Here is a 17426-nt window from a genome sequence, read left to right as displayed (position 1 = left end):
AACTTAGAACTATATGACCTTAAATTGTGAGCAGAAATTATGATACTTCATGTGCATTCTTTCTTTGATAACTGATTTTCATTCTACAGCTCAAAATTCCATTTATTTGGTACTCTAAAAGAATACATTGATGACAAATGTCTCTTTTTTATGAGAATAGATCATGTATGCTTAAAAAATTACACTTACGGTATTTTCCTTCTCTGAACCTTTACACAATTGGATAACTTGGACAAAGTATTCAGGACTCTATAGAAGTCTGTCAAGTCAAACAACATGGACGGCTCAAACAGGTCACTTTCTTTTAAGCCAAAGATTTCATGGCAGGCTTGCAAAAACGTCTTGATGTTCCGAAGACACAGAAACTAGAAGAAAAAAAAAAAAAAAAAAAAAAGTCAGTTCAACAATACTACTAACAATAAACACAGCACCAGACCAAATAAAAATAAAAAAATAAAAAATATCTTTAATATTCTCATAGCTAGCAGTGGATATTTCTGTACAGATTACTGTGCACTTAACTGCGGAATCCCAGCCAAATAAGTCACTCAGCTGAGTGCGCCCCTTGTATAATGGCAGTTGACTTGTACATAAAAAGTCAACATATATGCCTAACTTGAAGTAAGGCCAAAAGGGAAACATTCAAGGAGGAGGGTTTGGTCCGGTGCTGTGGATTGAATTCAGCGTAGCTCAGTGGTCAGAACGCTTGGTACGTAGAACCAAGGACCTGGGTTCGATCCCTGGCGCTGGAGCGAATTTTTCTCCTCAAATATTAATTCCCAGTACAAGCTAATAAGGTCCTCAGTCTGTTGGCAGTTGGGTTTAAGGCTGGGCATAACAGAAGATGTTGTTTGTCTATTATCATCATCATCATCATCATCATCATCATCATCATTGTGAAAGTGACAGGGAAAAGGAACGATTATGAGGTTCTGTGCTGAAATTCATAAAGTTTGGTGAAGGTGATTCAACTGCATCAACTTCAATTGATTCTGAATTTTTTCCAGACAGTAAGAATGAAACCGAAATGGAAGATGAAAAATCACATGGGAAGTTTGAAGTTTGTTTGAAATTGTGCCGGAGGAAGGCTCAGTGCCTCAGTGTGAGGATAATTTAAGGGATAATAGTAATTGTGTTGAATTGACAGCAGAATGTGATTTAGAGTATCCTAATACCTGACCACCTATTGTTAATAATCGTTTATTAGAACTCATAATTCAGAGGTGACTTGTTAACACCTCAAAATATAAACTTTCCTAAAGATGACAATGGAAGATCATTTTCCACATCTCAATTTATGAGACTCTTATTAAATGGAGAAAAAGTTGAAAGAAGTTGGTTAATCTGTTCCAGAAAATTCAATAGTGTGTTTTGCATCTGTTGCAAGTTTGCACTTTGAAGAAAAACAAATTAAGAGATAATCAGGGTTTTCAGATTGGCAATATTTAGCTGATGCAGAACATATGCAAAACTGTAAAAAGTGGACTGAATTAAAAGCACACATCAACAATAATTGTACAGTAGTGGCAAAAAAACCAGACCGACAGAATAATCAAAGTCCCCGAAATGAGCCACTGCGCATGCCACGCCTGCATTCACAAGACAGCGAGTAATCTATTGAAACTGTTGTAGTTTCGACTGCTGACATTAGAAAATAAGCTGGTAAAATTCATGTTCTGGGAATAACAAGTTAAGTAATAAAATATCACTGCAATCGAAAAGTATTGGGAATAAATTTGAATAAGGAACAAAAAAAAGTTTCCTTCCCAGGCAGGATTCGAACCATAAAAGTCTTAGTTACCAGTCTATCATGCTGTCACTTGAACAAGGCTCTGAAATCCACTACAAGGGTCAGTCCGGTTGTTTTTTTTTTTTTGCCACTACTGTACAATGAACTGACAAAGAACAAAAACAGTATTTTGGATCTGAAAAAAGATGATGGTAAGCCATCATTGAAAGAATCATTACAATTGTACAGTTCTTAGCAGGATAGTGTTTAGCTTTCAGAGGTACATACAAATGATAAATTATATGAAACAAATAATGGAAATTTTTTAAAAGCTACAGAAATGTTGGCAAAATTTGATCACATTATTTCACAGCATGCTCATAACAAATATCATTTGTAATAAGAATTGTAAATGCTGGCACTTCTGATGTTGCAGTTCCAGAATTACTTCTTGGATTTTATCCTGTTTCAGACTTTAGGGGAAGGTTTATGCAATTATGTCTTAAGTGAACTCTTACCAAATTATGAGTTAGATATTCAAAATATGCGTGGACAAGGGTACAACAATGGGACAAATATGCGTGTTAAGTACAATGGTCTGCAGAATAAAATTAAGAATATCAATCCTAGAACATTTTTGTGCCCTGTACATCTCATAGGCTATTTTGAATCTAGTTGTAAACGATGTTTCCAAAATAACACTAGAAACAGTTCATTTCTTTAATATTATCCAAGAATTATATACATTCTTCTCTGCATCCCCTTATAGGTGGGATATACTGAAAAACAATATTGTCGTCTCCCAGGCTGCAGTCCCAGGATCGACGGACTCCCTTCGAAGACTTACGTTGTACGTAATTCTCGAAGTATCGGCGACGACCCCAGATGTTGGAAGATGAGTTGAGTTGAAGAAATAAATCGAAGGATTACTGTGCTAGCTCACGTTTATTAACAGTTCTAAGTACATCAGGTCGAAATGATAGCCGAAGCTTAGTCACAGAATTTAAGTCAATAAATGAGAACAGATACAAAGTTACAAAATGTTAAAGATACAAAGTTAGCGTCGACTAGCACAGACCGCGTCAGAAACACAGAATATGCAAGTGAGCGATAAAATACAGAGTTCGCAAGTAAGCGAGGAAATAACAGTACGCAAGTGAGCGATGGGTCCAGGCAAGTCGAAACTTATATAGGGAACAACAGTCATTCAGAGAGGACACCTGTTGTGCAAGCGTCCCTCACGCATTGAGTTATGTGACATGAGACATGTTCCCTTCAAAACATAAGAATCGTGAACAACAATTAGGGCATACAAATCCCGATAAGTTATGACTAGCCCAGCCCATCTGTGAGCTGTGAGGTAGCTTGAATTATCATTTAAGTTACTTTCAAAGTCTTTTCAAAGTTTCTGTACAAAAGCTGGAATACTTTTCAAAACATGTAAATGCTTCTTAAAATTGTCTCTTGTAGTCTGTCCATTTTCCATTCGTCTTCATAAATGTCTGTCACACTAAAACGATATTCCACTTGAAATGTTTCAACTCAGAATAAACATCAAATATATTATCCTACAACATAGCACCAGTGACATTAATGTAAAAAAAGGGAAACAACTATTCTAAACCTTAGACACTGAGGTCACTTTCTGAAGTATTCACTACAATATGACCAGGTAACATTAAAGTCTGTAAGTGATACAGACGGGAGAGTAGAATAAAAGAAGTGTGGTCTCTCAGAATGCAATTAAATGCAGTCTTGAAAAGTTTAACCCATTTATGCCCAGATTATTATTATTATTATTTTTTTTTTAATTTTTGTTTCACATATCATATTGAGTCAAGAGGGAGGTTGTAAGCATTAGGAACTATAAAATACTGAATTTGTTACTTTGGTAAAAATTTATGGGATGGGTCAATAACGACCCACTAGACACTTCCTCGAGAATTTGTTCATTATGTTTTGATGATTTCTTGTTTTATTTATGCTTTTGTGTAGTATCAACTTGTTAAATTTAAGAGTAATGTATAAACAAATCATTACCATATTAAAAATGCATACGATTTTTTTAAAACATTGATTAATAATTGATTAAATGGCGATCTTACTCATGTTAATTGTGTAAGCATGTGCGGCTTACAGCTGTTTCGGTGCTTCTTCACACCATCCTCAGAGCCTACTAGATCTCGGCATCATCTCAAACTTCGCTGCCTGTTGTGTGGGTGCGTTCGATTGTTGAAAAATGTTGAAATGTAGTGTCAAATAGTGTGTGTGTTCTGAAATTGATCTGTGTGTTGAGAATTTCATCAGGGTGTGTTTTAGTGTGTCTGTATATTTCATATTGTTCTAGTGTGTCGAGTTTTTGGTTTGTATGTGTAGGATTTCCATGTCTGTATTTATGTTATTGTATGTGTGGTTAGCATTAGTTATGTGTTCGGCATATGTAGATGTATTGTGTCCTCTGGTTATTGCTTTAATGTGTTCTTTGTATCGAGTTTGGAATGATCTGCCTGTCTGTCCAATGTAGAAACTATCGCAACTATTGCATGTGAGTTTGTATTGTTTGTGTGTGTTGAGATGTCTTTGTAGTGTGTTTTCTGTTCTGTATGCCATGTTGTATTTCTGTTTTCTGAATGAGGAGCCGATCTTGTGTGTGTTTTTGTTTTCGTATGTTAGTGTGATGTATTTCTTGTGTTCTTGTGTTTGTGTTGTTTTGTGTGTATTTGTGTTTGTTGAGTTTTTGTTTTGTCTTCCTTATGATGTTGTCTATTATGTTTGGATTGTAACCATTTTCTTGTGCTATGTACTTGATTGTGTTCACTTCTTCATTGTAGTGTTGTTGGCTCATGGGTATGTTGAGTAATGTGTACTTTTGTCCTGAATGCAGCATGTTTGTGTTGTGTGGAGTGATTAGGTATGTTGCGTATGTCTGTGGTGGTGGTGGTTGGTTCTCTGTATATTTTGAACACACAAACACACCTTCAAAATATACAGAAAACCAACCACCACCACCAGACACATACACAACACATAAACATAATAGACAACATCATAAGGAAGACAAAACAAAAACTCAACAAACACAAATACACACAAAACAAAAACTCAACAAACACAAATACACACAAAACAAAAACTCAACAAACACAAATACACACAAAACACAAAACAAACACAAGAACACAAGAAATACATCACACTAACATACGAAAACAAAAACACACACAAGATCGCATCAGAAAACAGAAATACAACATAGCATACAGAACAGAAAACACACTACAAAGACATCTCAACACACATACACACACAAACAACACAAACAAATAAATAACTTACAACCACACAGGCATATACAAACTCACATGCAATAGTTGCGACAGTTTATACTTGGACAGACAGGCAGATCATTCCAAACTCGATACAAAGAACACATTAAAGCAATAACCAGAGGACACAATACATCTACATATACCGAACACATAACTAATGCTAACCACACATACAATAACATAAATACAGACATGGAAATCCTACACATACAAACCAAAAACTCAACACACTAGAACAATATGAAATATACAGACACACTGAAACACACCCTGATGAAATTCTCAACACACAGATCAATTTCAGAACACACACACTATTTGACACCACATTTCAACACTTTTCAACAATCGAACGCACCCACACAACAGGCAGCGAAGTTTGAGATGATGCCGAGATCTAGTAGGCTCTGAGGATGGTGTGAAGAAGCACCGAAACAGCTGTAAGCCGCACATACTTACACAATTAACACGAATAAGATCGCCATTTAATCAATTATTTATAATCAAGTGTTAAAAGTAGTGTACAAAAGATTCAACATGAAATATTTGAATCACTTATTTATGAAAGGCCCGTTGTCCAAAAACATATTTTTGTGGAAAATTAAAAAAAAACTGTTTATTGAAAATACTAAATATTTAAAAAATCTGAAAACATGATACGTTATACTACAAAATAAAGGGAACATGTTAAGGAAATTTTCAGTTACTATCAACAAAATTGTCAAGCATACAGCTTTTTGAAAAGGTTGGACAAAGGGCCTTTCTTAAATAAACACATTTTTTCCATTCTTCAATGAAACATTTATTACAAAAATAAGCAGTAAACATGAGATGTAGGCCTGTGTTTCCTTATTTTTTTACCCCTTCCCTTCTGTGTTTCTTCCACTTGTCTCCTACTTTGCTTTTTGGCCATGAAGATGTGAGAGTGCGGAACAATTCGCTTTTGTCTTCAGGAATGTCGGGCAAAAGCGATTTCAGGTCATGAACTTTGTCCTCTGTAATTGGTTGACAACAGTGTAAGCCTTTTGGTTTGGCAAAACTATTTCTGCTCCAAATGCAAATAGAAAGTGTTTGATTTGTAATCCTCCAATGTAAGGTAATGCCTCTACGTATCCATTTCTTCTTTGTCCAGATGAACTCGTGGTAGGAGTTGATATTGCAAAGACTTCTCTTTCCTTTCTTAGAATTCTTCAATCTGTGAACTTGGCTTTCTTCTGATACAGGAGATTTCTTATACATATTGGAGCACCAGGTTTGGAAGTCCAAGATGTCTTCAATTTTAACAAGTCTAACACGAAATTTGTGACTTGCACTTACAATAATTTCTATCACATCTCTGACTGTAAAATGTCTATCCACTCTGTTTGGGCTGCGCTTCACAGTACCAAAATCCCAGTCATTTGGCAGGTATGAATGCCCACGTATTGGTAGTTTGTACATAACTCTTGAAAAGCGACCCGTATGCACAAGTGTCATCAAGAAGCAAATCATGGAATGATTTTTGTTTTGCTTTGCTGCGTTATCAATGTAAATATACAGTTCATCGATGTTGTTTGACGCTTCTTCCCTCACATACGTGAGGAAGAAAGAGCACACATCACTACACCCTTTCCTTGCAATGCCTTCATGCTATACAAAAAAGTAGGCCTCACCAGACTTAACATTGTAAATAGAAAATACATTGTGTCAGCGGCTTTAAGTAAAACACCTGCTGGATGGAATATGAGGCCGATATATATTCTGCATATAATCAATCGTCAAACATAAAACATTGTCTTTATCCTTGTAGTATTCCTTCATTTGCTTCGTCGATCTGGTTGGCACAGTTGGTATAGCGCTGGTCTTCTATGCCCGAGGATGCGGGTTCAATCCCGGGCCAGGTCGATGGCATTTAAGTGTGCTTAAATGCGACAAGCTCTTGTCAGTAAATTTACTGGCATATAAAAGAACTCCTGCGGGACAAAATTCCGGCACACCAGAGATGCTGAAATAACCTCGGAAGTTGCAAGCGTCGTTAAATAAAATATAACATTTTTCATTTGCTTCAGTGATGCATAAAATTAATTGCTCCTCCTTTTGTGAACAATTAGTTGAGCTTCTGCCACTCTTTTAGCAGTTTCTTTAAGAGTGAAGCTCCTCGCATTCACAGTATGTAGCCTACCAAACCTGTAGTCAAAATGCTTTTTAAAAATGTTATAGTAAAAACTATATTTTACAGAACAATCAGAATATTTTTCCTTAAAAAGAGTATACTTTTTTTAATGTCTAACTCTGCATCAAGGTAGTGTAGTTCTTTGGAAGAATAATGACTTGTTTTCAAGGGAAAACTTGCAATGTGATCTTTTACTTGCATCACTGTAGTGATTGGAATAGTCTTCTGGTTCTGTTGTTTGCCTCTGTTGTCCTTTGGGGATTTATCCAATAAAATGAGTTTTTGTAACCTTCTCACCAACAGCTAACAGATTAGGAATGCGTTCTTACATACCATACTTCCAATTTCCGTTCACCAACCATTACAACTCAAGTTTATTTATGAAAGGTCTTTACTCCAGGTCCCAGGAATAGGGCCATTCGTAAATAAAGTTATTACGAAACCCCATATTACACACACAATGAGTTGGACATGCGGCCTTTCTTGCCTATATGAAGCACCTAGGTATAAGGATTTCATCCATACAATAAAATGAAAATGCCTATTTTGTGGACAAAGGGCCTTTCTTAAATAAGCGATTCATTTATTGAATAATTTCCCTGAGAGCTACATTCACATTCACATATATTTTACATTCACAAATCTGAGAGGAAACCTTGTACTGGAAGAAATAATTATAAAAAAACAAATTATGTACATAAGGTTCACATGTGTAGAGTAATGTTAAGTGTGTCTGGCCGCAAGATCAGGCTGCCCGGGTTCGAATTCCGATGAGGGCAAATTACCTGGTTGATGTTCTTTCCGGGGTTTCCCCTCAACCCAATATGAGCAAATGCAGTGTAACTATCGGTGCTCGATCCCGGACATTTCACAGGCATTATCACTTTGATCTCATTCAGATGCTAAATAACCTGAGATGTTGATACGTCATAAAATAATCTGCTAAAAAATACATGACTATCTCCTTTGTTCTACTCATGATAAGGTGCATCTGTCATGCTTTTATGTTGCCACAAATCTTGTATCACAGTCTTTGTTGTTGGGCTATAATTAGGTGCCCAGTGATCCTTTCTCTGGTGTTCTTTCATGGTATCGAAGGAACGAACCCGTCTTCCACTTTTTGGAGAAGTGTCATATTTTAGGCTTATGTTATTTTGTGGCCGAAGGCGAGTACATCCAAAGACTTTCCATATGATCGATTACTGAGAATCCAAGCATTGTTCATAAACACATCTAATAACCACGAAAGTAATGGTATGTGCTATTTTTTCCACATAGATCAGAAGTAGGCCTATGTATCCACTCATATTGCAATTATATTTATAGAAAACATAAGGCTGACGAACTTTGATATCCTCTTTCTTCTTGTAAAGGGGCTACTCCATGTTGGTTAAACATGATGCTCACCTTTATTTCTTTCTCGCTTTATTCTACGTGTGGGTGGTGGAGAATTGTCAATTTCATTGCTGATAAGAGCTGAATCTTTTCTAATATCGGTGCCCCCTTCCTCATTATAAGGCTGAAAAATGTCTGGTAGCTCTGTCACTAACTCTGCTATGGCTTGTAGTTGAGCTTTGTCGGAGTCCTTGCAATCTTCATCACCAGAATCAGCATCCGTTATCCTCAGGCAGACCAATGAATATATCTGCCCCGTATTTTGGGATTTTGGAAGAATCAGATCTCGCGAACTATCCTAGAATTTAGATTACTGTCAGACCAGTGAGTCTGAAAAGAGGGAATAGGCCTAATTATGATTATGGAAGCTGAAATGAAGGATCTCCATTTTCAGATGGGGCCAGTAGGGGACTCTCATGAAGAGAATAAAAAGACAAAACAGGGTAATTCTGATTGTAATTCACACTCGGCTCTCATAGGTGCTGCTAGTGCCGAGAATTATGAAGTACTTAGTTCGTCAAAGACTATCCAGAGTGCATCCCAAGCGCTGAAATATAATATTACACAAATAAAACAATATTGTAAATGAAAGCTGTAATAAGCCTGAGTGAGATATTCTCAGAAATGCTATCAGAATTATCATTCCCAAAAGCACTCCTAATCCTAACATAAACTTCTATTGAGGCAGTTGTTCGTAAAAACATCACTTAAAAAAATAATAAGAAAACAAAATGATAATGAAAAGCTATGTAAAAGGTAATTCTCGAATAAGTGCTTATCGACCCACACTAAATTCTAAGTCCTACTGTACGGCAAATAACGTAAATATTGACAAAAACATACAAGATACATATTCTCCTGAATGTTCTTGGCAGGAAACACTGACTGTTAATATAATTCACGGATTGAGCAGAGTTTTTCCCGCGCAATAATGACGTGGTCTGTTGGTTTCTTGCGTGTTCCACAAGTGCAATGTACCTTTGTGCATCTAAGAAAAGTAGACACGTAGTGTTGCCCGGACTAATTCGCGTGAAAAATAATTTTAATCGATGGGTCGAAAACGACCCACCTGGGCATAGATGGGTTAAATGACTTAATAATTCCAGAGACATGAAAACAAAACACACAGCTCAATGTTTGTTAGATCAGGTTGCATCTTTCAAGTTCATTTTTTTAATTTTATTTTAGTAGCTTATTTTACGACGCTTTATCAACATCTAAGGTTATTTAGTGTCTGAATGTGATGAAGGTGATAATGCTGGTGAAATGAGTCTGGGGTCCAACACCGAAAGTTACCCAGCACTTGCTCATATTGGGTTGAGGGAAAACCCCGGAAAAAACCTCAACCAGGTAACTTGCCCCGACCGGGAATCGAATCCGGGCCACCTGGTTTCGCGGCCAGACGTGCTGACCGTTCAAGTTCATTTGCTCAATTGTTATATGGAATGATATTCTGTCAAAAATTGATGTTGTAAGCAAAATGTTGAGTGCCCTCAATCCAACATAAATGAATCCCTTAAAGTTTTGAGTGAGCTTGTTAATTTCTTAGTGAAACAAGATGTAATTAAGCATTTAATACATATATTAGTCATGCAGCCTAGTATCCGAATTTCCAGTTGTAAGGAGAAGAGCTAAAGTTCGCCATTTTGATTATGAAAGTCCTGACGAAGAAATAAGATCCAAAAGAATTGTTTGGAATACAATTTTATCTAATAATTGTTGATGCTGTATTAAATTTCACTGAAGAAAGATTTGAAAATCTGAATAGAGGCCTATATTTAAATTTCTTTGTGAATTCAAAGAAATGACAGAGGATGAACTAAAGTGTTCTGATTTAGATGTTGCCCTTCAAATTAATAAAGTGCGTATCTTAAAGATGTTGATGATTCTGAGTTGATAACATTCAGAACTTTGAGCAATGGCAATGATGGCATTTCAGAAACTGATCTATTAAAAAACTTGACTTACATTGCACATAATAATTTCACGTCATCATTTCCTAATCTGTTTATAGCTTTGAGAATTTTTCTCACATTACCTGTGAAAGAAGTTTTTCAAAGCTCGAACTTATTAAAACATATTTAAGAAAACAATGACACAAGAAAGGTTTAATGACTTAGATTGTTAGCTATAGAAAATGAGTTGTGTGAAAAATTAAGACTTCTCAGATGTTATTGATGAACTGGCAAATAAGAAAGCAAAAAGAAGGCTGTTCTAATGTAACTGATTAACAGTTGCTTCTGTTTGATACATTTTTTTTCATTTTCTATGTTTATAAACTTCAAATAAATACTGTAAAAAATTTTTATGGATTTTTCTTTGTCAATTAATTACATGGTTGTCACAAAAATACATACTAATAGGCTTCCAAAGGTTAGGTTAAGCAGTGAATGTACTCGGGATGTGCAATGTTTAGGGCGGCCAATTACTTATCTCTAGCATGCAGGCATCTAATAACCCAGAACCGGCCCTGGAGAAATGAGTCTGATGTCCAACGCAATAATTCTGCTTCAATTGGTTGAGGGAAAATTCTGAAGAAACCCCAACCAGATAACATGTTCCAACCAGGACTTGAACCTGGGCCTGCTTGTTTCACGGTCAGACATGCTAATCATCCACAGCAGATGTCATTATTGTCCCTTGTTTGTCTGCTTACCCTAATTTATTTTTGTTGTTCACCATTTTCCAACAAAATTCTGGTGTATTTCTCTATTGCTAAGTTTTATGTGGAACACAGGAGCATAGAAAAAAATCCACGTTGCCCTCTGGATTTCTGTAAATCCACTTCCTTGTGTCACTCCTCATCCACTTTTTGTGGAATGCATTAGTATATATTCTATTACCAGGTCTGATCCCAGTCTGGCTATAATCTGTCGCTTCTTCTTATTACAAATTTGCCATTCAGGAAAATTAGGCTATGTCCACAATTGAATTTTCAGTGAAGTCAAGCTGATCATTCACTGCAGTACAAGTGTAGGTATCTGGCTTGAGGTAATTTTGATGTCCGAAATTCACAAATAAGGAAGAAGTGTAACTGTAGATTTGCAAATTAATTCCTATTTGCATATAGTATGAAGCAGTTAGTCCGCTATTTTTAAATCCATTTTTGGAGGTATTCCCATGTTTCGATTTTGTTAGATTTTGGATATGATATTTAATAAGGATTCATGAGCTGGAAACTATTTAGAAAGCTTCTGAAGCAATTTACCTAGATTAAAGGGATAGCTATTTGCTTTAGTTTGCCAGGACCACAATTATTGGTGTTGTATCTTAAATCTACCTTTAAAAATCTACCTTTGCTTTCTCTTTACAACATGATGAATCAACAGATGTAGCCAATTGTATTTGTCACATACATTTTCGGAAACAAAATCGAGGAGTCCACACCTGTGGCATAATGGTTAGTGCTTCTGGCCGTGAAACCAGGTGGTTCGAATCCCTGTTGGGACAGGTTACCTGGTTGAGGTTTCTTTCGGGATTTTCCCTCAACCCAATATGAGCAAATGCTGAGTAACTATCAGTGCTGGGCCCTGGTCTCATTTCACCGACATTGTCACCTTCATCTCATTCAGATGCTAAATAACCTAAGATGTTGATACAGCATCGTCAAATAGTCTACTAAAAAATACTACTAAATTATAATAATTGAGGATGATCATCTACTATGAAAATCTCTTGAAAATCTCACTACTGAAGAACAGAATTTTAATGTTATTAATAGTTACATGTCTGACAGGGCTGGGCAAAATACTGGCATCCAAGTATTTCAAATACAAATACAAAATACTTCAAAAAAATTAACCAAAATACATTTGTATTTCAAATACTCGATACAATATACAAAGAAATAAGAATATTACTGATATTCTAAGAATTTTTACCTCGAAGTTTTATATAAACACTGTAACTGAACATTCTTCCTTTTCCCAGTCAGCAATGAAATTATGTCATATATGAATAATTACTGCTCCCTAAAAAAAAAAAAAAAAAAAAAAAAAACTCTCAAAAGGTTTATCAGATAAGGATCCCCTTGCTTGTGAATGAATAAATCCTGCAAAACAGAAAACAGTCTTTCTACAGGCGCAGAAAGCTTGTTTCATTGTTGGATAATTCTGAAGAGTGCACAGGGTTGTCCCTTTGCGATTGAAGAATTGTGTGAGCTCATACTCCGCAGTAGACAAGTTCTTTTCTTTTTGCTTTTCAAAGTCTGTTGTACTTGAGTTGAAAACATAGGAATTGTTTTGATCGTCTTCAGCAGAGAACTGCCCAGCTGATTTCACGCACATATTCTGTGTCTTCTTCTTATCATTTGGTAAGGCAGTGTCAGGTAGCCAGCCATCCATCTTAAATGACTGGTGGAAGCAAACTGCCAAAATAGCTCAATTTGCTTCTGGGGTCAGATCAAACATTGCTTTAAATATTGATGAAACCGAACTTAATAGGATTGGAGTTACTTGGAATAGGGGTGTAGATTACTAGATAACAGAATATGTAATCTGTTTTGGAGGGAAATTAATGTGGGCAAACGTTGGCCATAATAGCACGTCTTCTCATTTTGCATTAAATGAAAGGCTATGGCAGTGGATTTCAGAACTGCACAATATTCTTCAAGGTACTGAAATTCAACAACTTTGAAGGTTGACAATCCCAGTTTTTCACATATACTGTTTATATCATGTTTGAATTGCAATGTTTGAGAGATTGAGTCATAAAGAGAATTCCATTGAGTTGGGCAAGGAAACTTTAATGAATATTTCAAGACATCTGATATAATTTCTGAGGATTTGGGTCTCCTAGACGCATTCCATAATGCTGAAAATTTATTAAGTGTTGGGTGATGGATTCTTGATGCTGTTGGAAATTTCTTTATTGCATTAAGAAAATCAGTTGTGGCAAGAAAACTAAATGTATGGCTAGCACATCTGAAATGTGTAACTTAGGCAAATAATACAAAAGCTCATTCTTCAAATCCAAATCCAAATCCAAAACTTGGACAAGAAGAAGAAGAAGAAGAAGAAGAAGAAGAAGAAAGTATTGTGAGTTTTTGAAATACAAAATACATCAATTTTATGTATTTAAATACAAAATACTTTCTAAAATCCTTACAAATTACAAAATACAAATGTATTTAAAATACGTATTTGAAATACATGTAGGTCCTATCTCAAATACTGCCCAGCCCTGATGTCTGAACATAAAATCAGCTGAGAAAAGTGTACTAAGTTAATATTTGTATGGATTGTGCCAAAGCAATGACGGAATATAGCTGGTGTAGTGTCACATATCAGAGAGTTTGTTCTGTCTTGAAGTAGTCACTGCGTCCTGCATCGGCAAGTACTTGTAAAAAAATAAAGAAAAAATGTTTAAAAACTGTGTTGAATGGTGTGGTGAATGTAATAAATCATTAAATTAAGGCCACTCAATGCACGAATGTTCTTTGTTGCTTTATACAGAAGTAGAATGGCTGTCTCAGCGGAAAGTTCTCGTAAGAGTGTTTGAGCTTTGATTGAAAATTTATTCAGGTTCTATTGATCACGTTCTTCATCTCTCTGAATGTCTGAGAAATACAATTTGTTTGCAGCAGTCAGCCTACCTTGAAGATAGCCTATTCTACAAAACAAAATTAACTTAATCTCTCACGTCAGAGAAAAAAAAAATTTCGATATTCACAACCCGGACCAAACTTGCATTCTGAAAGTAATGTAAGCTTATAATTACATAAAAGACAATAGGCCTATGATACTTCCCAACACTCAGTGATTTTGGGGGAAATTATACGGATTCCTCACTGACAATTATAGCCTATCTGAAAATATTAAAAAGAGCAGATCTGTCTGCGTTTGTTGAATGCGCATCATAATGCTTATGAAAAGGCACTTTTCAGTACCAATAATTTATTTTCTGTGCACAAGGTTAGAATTTTGAAGAGGGAAAGGAAGGAATTTGTGTTCTGAAATTTATCCAGAAATCCTTTTAGGATTTCAAAAGCACTGGATGAAATATCTGTAAAAGAATATGAGAGTTTGCTAGATCTGACATCAGATCATGTTTTGAAACAGAAATTTAGTGAACTTCCTATTACGGCACCTACTGAATTCTGGTAGTTATATTCGGAAATTTCTAAGTAAGTTAGTTATGTTATATGAATCTGGCTTTCAGGTAAAGCTAACTTCAATAATTTAAAGGGAAAAATTGTTCCAAAGCTGGTATCGAGCCTGGTACCTTTGGCTGAGCACGCCAACGCTCTACAGACTGAGCTTCCCAGAAACTATACCAGACTCGGCTCAATTATTCCACTTATATTCACATGCCTCAAGTGAGTTGACAATGTCAGAGCCCAACATTAAGTGGACACTTTCTGTGTGACAGTACCGTGTTCGGTTCGTTAATAGAAAACCACAAATTTAAGTCAATTATTATCGAGGGACTCTAGGATGAACTACAGTGACTGTATGAATACAGTGTGGCCATTGGATGTATCATTTCTGATTGGATGTTGCGGTCACGTGATACAATGCCGCCATTAAGATTCAAAACAAATAGTTGGAACCCATGTTATTAGTCTTCAAGACGTGGAAAAATAAAGGATTACATCTGATTTTCAGCTGATTTTATGGATATACCTTCAAGTTTAAGATAATTAAATTTCTTTAACATATATAGATATAAGTATTCTTACCGTAATCCATGAAATATTTGTGCTATAATGCAAAAGATGAAAACTTACATCAGTTGTTAGCATGATAACTGATTTTATTATTTCCTTTAAGTAATTAAAAATTTAAGCAGTTGTCCGGATAAAAATCAGAAATTATATTAGGCTGACGTATACTCCATTATTTACAGTGTTTATTTCCATTTTCAACCATAGTTTAGAAGTTATGAAACAGCAAATCGTGAAAGAAATCTAAGTTGGCTACTATTCAGTACATTTAAGCTTTATTACATAAGACATTTTTTTAAGCTTTAAGCATAACGAACTTTATACAATTACAATGAAAACTCTCTATTACTATTAAATTATGTCACAATTTATTATTTAATCTGTACCTATAAATATTTATTTAAAATGTTCTTCAGTAAAACACAATAGACGAGCCATATTGCACTATTCAAATAATATTTTAGCTTATATTTGAACGTATTTGTTGTCTGTTACGGAACCACGAATATTATCGTTCAATTCCTGCAAATTTATATCATAGTTGTTTAGACCTACATAACCATTCTGCTGACCTAGTTGTTCATTTGTGTTTAAAAGACCCTAGTGATTTATGACTTAAAAAAATATGGGCTATTGTGAAGGATATGTCATCCAATTACTCGCGACTTTTGGTATGCCTTGCACCTACAAATATGTGATAGGTTAGGTCAGGGGCGTATTTAGGCCTAGGCAGACTAGGCAACTGCCTAGGGCGGCAGATTTGAGGGGGCAGTTTTTAAGTTACCGGTATTACTGTTAATTTTTTTTATTTATTTTATTCATAACTCTTTAAAAGAGTACATAAACTTAAACGCACAATGAAAAGCATATGAATAACATTGGCAACAAAAATAAGAGAATGCTACAAAATGTTAACACAACTCCAAAAAGTTAATAAGATTGTCCGTCTCCAATGGATTCCAGCACACTGTGGAGTCATGGGGAATGAAACCGCAGACACACTTGCCAAGAAAGGCACAACAATAAAACAAAAATCTAAATTTAATTTCTCATATTCCTCAATAAAATGCTTGATCACTACAAAATTTTCTCATTCATACCTACAAGAAATAGAATCAAATGCTAAAGACAAAAAATGGATTACACTACTTTCCAACCCAGATATAATCCCCCAGACACCAAGGAAAACAGCAGTTGCAGCCTTCAGACTATTGACAAATCATGACTGTCTAGCAAGCCATCTCTACAGAATAGGTATCTCAGCTTCACCCATATGTGTCCTGTGTAACGATTCAGCAGAAATGAATGAAGACCACTTGAAGACCTGTGAAGCATTAAGATCAGAAGAAACTACAGTTCAAAAGTATTGGAAAGCACGACTGCTAATGGCTTCATTGCCAAATGCAAGGCACTAGACAACAACAACAACATTGGCAACAATCAGTTCAAATTTAATCAATGGTCTGCAAATGGAAAAAGGACAGTTTTTCAATAATAATGTCACAATGCGATCATAGCACTTTTTTCAATGTTATGCCCTCTCACTGTGAGAGTCTCACGTGATAACATCAAAGAACTTACTGGTATTATATTACGATAAAAGAAAAATTAAATGCTGAAGTAGCAAAGAGAGTAGTGGTAATAAGTCTGTTGCTATGCAGATACACAGCATTTAGAATATTATTGTTTAGTTTCTGCAAATTTATGAGTTTGTTTTTTAGGCCTACCTAGCCATTCTGCTGACCTGGTTATTCATTTGTATATAATAGTGATTTATGACTTTAAAATGTTATGTATATATGTAGGATTTGTTTTTACTGTTCAACAATTATCTTAGCTTGGCTCCTACAAGATGTAGTTTGGATGCAATAAACATAATAAAACATCTGATATCCCATAGCAGTTAACCTAACCTTACTTTGCTGTTTAGACCTATATTATTCCACGACAACATACAGGAAGCAGGTGAGACAGGTAGTATTTTTGTTTTTATACATCTCAGATCTTATTTAAAGACACTGCGTGTCAATAATTGTGAATACATGAGTATTAGGTTACGATTTTCTTATTAGCTCCATAAGAGCTAATCTTGGAATCTTAATGGCGGCGGGTGGGTGTGTCCAACTCCAATGGCCACACTGTATTCATACAGTCACT

At 35.5% G+C, this 17426-nt stretch overlaps 1 protein-coding gene across 8 annotated transcripts in view; it reads right to left on the bottom strand.

Annotated features, from left to right (window-relative positions):
- Nucleotides 1-17426, bottom strand: part of Vav (Vav guanine nucleotide exchange factor) — a 384489-nt gene that overhangs the window by 355297 nt on the left and 11766 nt on the right. For all 8 annotated transcript variants that reach the window (XR_011334865.1, XM_069839772.1, XM_069839777.1 and 5 more), the window contains one exon: nucleotides 190-365. Coding sequence is in view for 7 of the 8 variants with exons in the window: in XM_069839772.1 (XP_069695873.1) it covers nucleotides 190-365 (176 nt within the window). In the remaining variant the exon portion in view is untranslated. The remainder of the gene's footprint in view (nucleotides 1-189; nucleotides 366-17426) is intronic.

The sequence above is a fragment of the Periplaneta americana genome, chromosome 11 (genome assembly GCF_040183065.1).
Source record: "Periplaneta americana isolate PAMFEO1 chromosome 11, P.americana_PAMFEO1_priV1, whole genome shotgun sequence".
Lineage (NCBI taxonomy): Eukaryota > Metazoa > Arthropoda > Insecta > Blattodea > Blattidae > Periplaneta > Periplaneta americana.
This window is presented reverse-complemented; position numbering and strand designations above follow the sequence as displayed.